The sequence below is a fragment of the Numenius arquata genome, chromosome Z (assembly GCF_964106895.1).
Source record: "Numenius arquata chromosome Z, bNumArq3.hap1.1, whole genome shotgun sequence".
Taxonomy (NCBI): domain Eukaryota; kingdom Metazoa; phylum Chordata; class Aves; order Charadriiformes; family Scolopacidae; genus Numenius; species Numenius arquata.
In genome coordinates, this window is record NC_133616.1 from 25,376,531 (window position 1) to 25,384,191 (window position 7,661).

General features: G+C 47.5%; 1 protein-coding gene across 1 annotated transcript in view; it reads right to left on the reverse strand.

Moving 5' to 3' along the window:
• CMYA5 (cardiomyopathy associated 5) overlaps nt 1–6,593 on the reverse strand; it is a 47,625-nt gene extending 41,032 nt beyond the window's left edge. The window contains exon 1 of the mRNA XM_074166450.1: nt 6,331–6,593. Coding sequence (XP_074022551.1) covers nt 6,331–6,485 — 155 coding nt within the window. The 5' untranslated portion in view covers nt 6,486–6,593. The remainder of the gene's footprint in view (nt 1–6,330) is intronic.
• Between the last annotated feature and the right edge of the window lie 1,068 nt (nt 6,594–7,661).

Here is a 7,661-nt window from a genome sequence, read left to right on the forward strand (position 1 = left end):
AGCATAGAAGAGGTAATCAAAACACTCAACTCCAATATTTCCTGAGAAGACAGTAGGTCATTTAGGGAAATCGTGTTAGTAGCTGATGGAAAGAAACGCAGTGTCTGCTGGCAAAGGCAGAGGCTTCAGAAGAGCAGAAGTGCTGAAGTCTCTGTAACTCCGTTGGAAGGATGCAAACCTGTGGCCACACAAGGTCCAACTTCCACTGAACAGAGGGAAGGGTGGCTTTCCAGTTGATTAGGATAAAACACTTCTTCAGCAAGAGTGAAGAAATCTGGCTCCTGACCATGGGATAGGAAAAGCAGAACCCATTTGACCAGCTGCCACAGGCTGCGACCCAGCACCACGAGGGTACCAGAGATGCCTCCAGGCTGCAGAGGCAGGGGGACACCCCTGAGGAGCAGACAGCATCGCTCCAGAGGGTGCCAAGCACCTGGCAGAAGCCAGAGGTCTTCGAAGGAGGAGAAGAGGAAATCCTGAGGACACCCATAATTGCTCCATCAAGCAAACTCTCCGAACAATAAGGCTTTTGTAAAGGGAACTCAGCAAAACATCTTAGTACCTATCAGAAAAAAACGAGGTAATCCCAATACTGGCAGTGCTTGCCTTATCTTTCCATGAATTTGCTCTCCAGAGCACAGAACAAGAAGGCTGCCCTGGGTTGCACCATGCTGAGGTCTATGCAGACTGATGCATAGACTCATCTCAGCTCTGATGGCCTTGGTGCTAACTGAAAACTGGAGTCACCCTGTGGGACAACAGCCTGACCAGGCAGCAGTGGGACAACATGGTATCAAAGTCCAGTGATAGGGCTTAAAGCCAGTTGTGGTGACTGAGCAGGCCTGGAGACCATGACTAGCATGACAGCTTGGACTAAAACCCAAAATTCAAAGCTAATCTGACAGTGCAATACCAAATAATCCCATTTTAGCCAAAAAAAACCCCAAACCAGTCCTCAAGCAGATACAGACCCCAGGGTGTACAGCTGATTATCTGCCTTGGTGCAGTGTACTCTAGCAGGGCTAGCTCCATAAGGTTGGAGGAAGAGGCAAAGCAAACAAATCTACACCGATGTTGCTGCTAGCTTTTCCTTTGCCAGTTTCATGGCTTGGCGTTAGGTTGATTTGGGCATGGCAAAATGAAATGAAATTGAAATGAAATTAAATGAAATTAAATAAATCAATAGCAATAGTACTAAGGAAGCTTTCAGGTCTTATTTCAGTCCACAATTAACAGATGACTAATTTTTTTTTTTTTTTTTTTTTGATTTTTCAGCATCTAAATTACGCTCATATATTTCTAAACCTATTTTTCTGCACTATTTGGTGCAAAACAGAGCAGGACTCCCACACCACCCCCAGCTGCCGGAGCAGTTGTATTCAGACACACTGAGTGAGAGGTCTGTCCACCCGTGCTGCGCTGCCACCACCCCAGAGAAGTATAGACAGGCCATCAGCTTTCTAAAATCCTCCAGGGCCTCTCTCCCTCCACCTCACATCAGGCCTTGTCACTCCTGCCACACTCAGCAAAGCATTGTTGCTGTTTGCTGCAGAACACCTCGCGGGCTGAGAACAGCCCAGATAAAACGACCGAGATGTCACGCTGTGGCGATGGCCTGCACCGACAAGACCTCTCAGCCCCTGAAGGCTCCTACTTGGACCCTGCAGGCACAGTGCAGGGGAGGTGGAAATTGGTACCAGCCAGCTTGCCTTCCCAGTTGAAGGAAATGTTTTATTTTCCTGTGTTCGTGTTTTTGTTCTGTGCGTTCCTGTCGTTTCTGCCTTCACCATGCTGCTCCTTTCCCCTGCAGCAATCAGTACGCTCAGCGAGGTCTCTGCCTGTTGCTCCTCATTTCCTAGGGCTATAGCTCATCTCACTCCTTCTTCAGGGTGAAAGAATTAGAAGCTACAGAAAGTCACTATTTTAAACTCAGCCTTTCGCTTGCCAACCTACTGCTCGGTTCCTTCAGTGTCAATGATGCCCCTTCTGGCAACGCAGTGGCTCATGCATCCGTCCAAATTCAAATGAATAATTATGTATAAGCAGTAAGACTGCTGCTCTCACTGCTACAAAGCCGATTTTTATTAAGTGTAGCTGGGAGCCAGGAGCTGGGCTAGCCTCACACATTTCTTTCCATCCTCGACGCTTGCAAACGCCTGGGAAGTGACACAACCCGCTGTGGTGCTGCTGGTCTCCTTTCCAGACGTTAGGTCACAGCATGGACATGTGGTGTTGCTGTCACAGCTTCACACACTGCTTGAGACATCAAGCATGTCCGTGCCCCGGAGGCCTGTCTTGCTCTTGCTTTCTGGATTCTCCACCGTACAGGTGGTGGCGGGAGCACGGGTATCAAACAAACTCCTCAGTCTGGGTGGGAGACCTCCTTTACACAGTGATTTAACAACTTTGTTGAGACCTAAGGGGGAACTTCTCAAAGACTGTGTGCTATTGTAGATCCAGACTGCAATCTAGACCTTTGTCAAGGACTCAGTTACTATGTCCTCTAGAAGGCTGAAGAGAAACCAAACACGTAGTGAGGTGTATTTCCCGGCTGCAGCTGCTGGCGGGGGCTGGGATGCAGGATGGGTTCACCAGCTGCACCAATGCCCCCACCTCGATGCTCCACCCCCTTCAGCTGCTCCTGGTGCCCAGTATCCTGAGACTCTGTCCCCTGTTCCCACTGCTCTCACCATCCCTACAGCCGACAGTGGATGAACGGCCCTGCCAGCACCTTCTGCCCTGGCCCCAGACAGGTGCTGCTTCATCTAGGAAACTAAAATCACACATCCTTTCCCTTGCTTCGGAGAGAGTATGGCAATCTTTTCCTTGGGAAGACAAATCCCCATCCTTCCCCTTCCCACCATCCCATTGGCCATCGTTGCACTCTCTCTCTCTCCTGGATGCTGCAGCTTTGCTTCCCTTTGCTCTGCTTTGCTTCCCCTTTCATCGTTTTCACCACTCATCCTAGGCTAGACTTGGCTCTGAAGCTTCCACACTTCTGATCTTGTGGAAGAACTGCTTCATTTAAAAAAAAAGAAAATTTAAAAACATTTCCAGAACTCCAGAACTTTCTCCCCATTTACTGGTCTTAAATTATGACTAAATGAATAGATAATGAATAGACCCACACCCATTCCACGCAAACAAGTTACCTGGAAACACATGTAGATTGGCTGCAGAGCCATTTTTATGTAAGCCCTGCACACTGACACATCCAGACACCTTCCTACTGCAAAAGGAAACCAGCTGGGAATGGTCCGAGAGACAGAACCATGTCAGAGCTGCTCACCCATCACGTAGTTAGAGATTCAGGTATTCCAGTGGGTACATATAACAGATAAGCAGTAAACTATCTTCCTATAGCTTGGCTTTAATCTTACCATTATCAACACAAAAATTAAAATCTATTAACTTCATCCTCATGTTTGCCTTAAAACACACAACACGCACTTTCAAAATATTTTCCTTGTTTAGATGATTAATTCTACATGGAGCTAGAAACTAAAGACATCTGCGGAGCTAGAAACAAAAGGCATCTGCCACGATCTGTCTATCTCAGATAGTAAAATGTGCAAAGGCAAGAAAATAGTGCATGAACGCTCTGAAGATCAGTGGGTTATTTATGCTGACAAGGACGTGATGCCTTATCCCATCTTTATAATAAGTTCTGATGCCATGTGTTAGTCTCGTTACTTGCATAAACACTTGTTTTAGGAAAACAAATTATTGAAAGATTACATCAAAAAGGGTAATGTAGATGTGAGACCCACACTTTTCTGCTTTTTATTTGCACGCATCATCATTTTGGAGCAAGCCCTAAGCTCTGCTGCAGCTTTTGGGATTTTACTCCCTGCGGCCGCTGCAGAGGGACTGGTGGGGAAGTGGAGTGGGGCTTCGGGGGTGGGGGGGGTCAGGGGTTGGTGTCCCAGGGAAACACCGTGGCTCTTCTGCTTCTGTCACACGGGCACTTGCTGACCTTGGGCCAGACATCTTGCTGCCTAACCCTCTTATAAAATAGGAATGAGGACATTTAGCATGCTTGAAAGGTGGAAATGAGGGCCAACAGGGAATTTCCTGCTGGCTGCAATGTTGCACAACCAGGTGCTGCTCAACTGCATGCAGAGGAGGAAGACAAAAGCAGCAGAGAGACTGGGGTTGTTAAAAGTAAATCCATGACGGCAGGGCCCAGGACAGGCTGTCTTCAGCCAAGTTTGCATATTGGTTACATCTCCTTCAAGCTACATTTTCAGAGCACACACACAAAAAAAAAAAAAAATCTTCTGCCACAGGGGCTTGAAAACCTGTTTGTCAACAAATAATTAGCTTACAGTCTGAATAAGTACGTCTCAGGGGCTCGGTCCAGCTGTTCTTGCTTAGCCAGCACCTCCCAGGAGCTCCGTCCAGGAACTCAGCACAGGAGAAGGCCCTAAGCTCAACAACCACTCTGGCATTTACTACTACAAAATTTAAGCAGTTGAAGAATCAGTTTTATTTAACTTTACTAAGCTATTGCTGAGCGCTTGGTACAGTTACCGTATCTGTGCCAGACCCCAAATTTAACATCTCCTTTAGCCTAATTAAACTAATCCAATGGATTTAAATATACTCAGTTACCACTGAGCACAGCTGTTAAAAAACTCTCTGTTAGAGTCTGACCTCTCATATGAGTAAGACAGTAAAGGACAGAGATGAACTCTACAATTCTTAGAGCTAGAGGGAATGGTTGCTGTGATTTAATTAAGCAGTGAGATGCAGTGCCTGCGTTTGCGGTGCGGAGGCTGCCAGCCAGAAGCAAGACCCAGCTGCGGGGAGCTGCTAACAGGCACCTGTGGAGAAGCCGTCCTCCCAGGGCGAGCGGTAAATAACTGCAAGGCTACATAGTTTTCCCTCCCTTTAAGGGAAAAGTTAGCCTTTGCCAGTTGTGTTTTTCAATTTGAGTTTTATTATTAGTCATTTAACTGCAGAATACATTAAAAAATACCCATTCAGCTGTGTTTTAGCTGTCTGCAGTGAGTAGCTCCACTCCATCGACTTCAGCTGGTTTTCTCATAGGGTTGTACCCTTGTGCAAGCTGTATTTATCAGCACATAACCCCTCTCTCTGCCTGTACGGGACTGAAGAGTCAACATCTCCCTCTGGAGAAAAACAGCGTTACACTCTGGGGGTTGTCCCCCCAACTTCTTTGGGAAACCAGCTCTCTGTTCCCTCCACACGGAGGTTTTCCTGCAGCCCCGGGCTATGTTTCCTTGTTTGACTTTCATTCCTGCAGCACTGGGGGTGGGTTAGGCTGCACAGGGCCTCTCCACCTCTCTCCTGCCATCTTTTGCTTCCCAGTGGCCACCAGCAATGTCAGAAAGCGCTTTGAACTGCGATACACCTGGAGTGGTTCAGAAGCACAGGACGGCTCCACAAGCACTGAGCTTTTAGGAACTGTATGACATTAAACTTCTTCCTACAGTATCCACCCAAAACGCATAGGCTTTACTCAGACAAGGGAGAAATCTTGCGAGCCGATACGTGCCAGGGGGGACTCTGAGGTCTCTTTTGGAAAGGTCCAGCACTGGCAGGACTGGAGGAGCCCGTCTGCGTGGGTTGGGTTGCAGACGCCTCCGCATCCTGCGCAGGACAAGGACCATGCTCCAGGCACCGGGCCACTGTCCCGCTCCTTATTTTCCTGACAGCGGGAACACAGTGTTAGGACAACAAACTTTCTGTGCAAGAGTTATTAAGGAAGATTAAAAAAACCACCCTAAAAAAAATCAAAGTGATAACATATTCCTCCTTGCACCCCAAAAATCAACCACACAAATCATGACAGGCAGTGGCGAGCACATACAACAAGTCTTTCCTTTTTAGAGGAAGAAGAGACTGAAGAGGAAGGGACAAGTGGGAAGGGAGAAAGGGCCACAAGAAGGAACGAACTTCAGTGTGCCATTATAATCTTTGACCATTTTTCTTGCTGACAAGCAAATCTGCAGCGCATTTCAGATCAATATGTGACAAGGAGTCAGCCAGAGAGGGAGGAGCAGAGGGAGATGCCACTTGAGCTGGCACACCAGAGGATCTTTAAATAGAAAAGCTTCCAGGGAACTCAGGGCAGGCGGTTGCTGCACAAAACTTAATTACAGCCATACCCAACCGAAACACACCCATTAACAGACACCCCCCCCACCACACACACACATTTTTTATCTGTGGCAATTGGGGGAGGGAAGGGGGAAAGGGCACTAAAACCAGCACAGGGCCCCTGTTCTGTTATCCCTGGGGCTTGTGCTTTGGGATGAGGCTGCCAGCTGCCCCCGAGGCTGCGAGTCCCTGGGGAGGCAATACCTGTTAGTCAGCTCCTCTGCTTCCTCCGGGTCCACAGCCTCCTCCTCCTCCTCTTCTTCCTCTTCCTCCTCCTCTTCTTCTTCTTCTTCTTCATCCCCTACGAAGGAGGAGGTCTCAGATGCCCTGTCACACTCGGGGCGGTGGTACCCCTCCATGCCCTTCCCAGCTCAGGCCCTCGCCAGTGATTTTTACCCCCGACCCTGTCCTCCCCAGGGTTGCCTGAAGCAACTGTCATCCCCAGCAGCTCTCGCTTCTCCTGACTCAGGGCAGTCTTTAAATAGAAGGCAGCGAAGTCACAGCGCCGAGTGGCTGCTGGTCCCACCCCGGGTCCTAGCACCAACCGGGTGCCAGGACACCCGGTGGCCATCCCGCCGCTGCCCAGGAGGTGTTCGTACAGCTGGGAGAAAGGGCTGGGGCCCCAGCAGACCTTCCCAAGCCACCTCTTGAGAATTTGGGGTGGACTACACGCATGAAGGGAAAGGAGAGTGTTCTTGTGCTCCCCCTCCCCCCCAAAAAAAAAGGTGCATTTAAAGCACACTCAAAAGCAAATTCCACCCCTGAGCAGGCTCAGAGCGCCTCAAATGCGAGCTGGAGAGGTCAAATACAATTAGTAGTGGATGAGCCTTGGACACACACCTTCAATAATCCATACTGTTCCATAAGAGGTATCAGATGCACTGTAGTTTTTAACACCACACAGGAAATATATTTGAACCACCAAATTTGTGTTAAATCACAGGACATTTCAAATTTTGCCTTTGAGTGGACTTGAACCAATTTTCATTTAAAGCAAACTACATTAGCATTTCTCACAAAATGCAGTGCTTTTCACAGACAAAATAGAAATACTTCCAAACTCTGCTAGCCAAAGTAATGGCTGTATTTAAAATTATTTTTTCAGAAGAGACTGAGCAGCACCGATTTGATCCTAAATAAAGAACTTCCAAGTTACTTCAGGTATAAAACATGGTATACACAGTATAAGTCTAATCCCCCCCTCCTTTTTTTTTTCCTCTTTTTTTTTTTGTTCAAATAAATAGCAGGATATAAACCAGTGAACAAACTCTTCCGTTTTAAGTACAGAAACACCCAAGCAGGTATTTCTGAGTACAAGCTCTCTCTACAATGCTACATTAAAACTCTACTGACAGATTCACGTGAAGTAAAATATTTCCTAAGCAGTACATACAGATAGAACCTGTCTGCTCTCTTGACCTACCCACTGAGGTACACAATTTACAAGGGAAGAACATGATTACTCAAAGAAGTGTTCCTGAAACTGGTACTAACTTAAAGTCCAGATTTTATCATGAGCACAGAGATGGTGTACA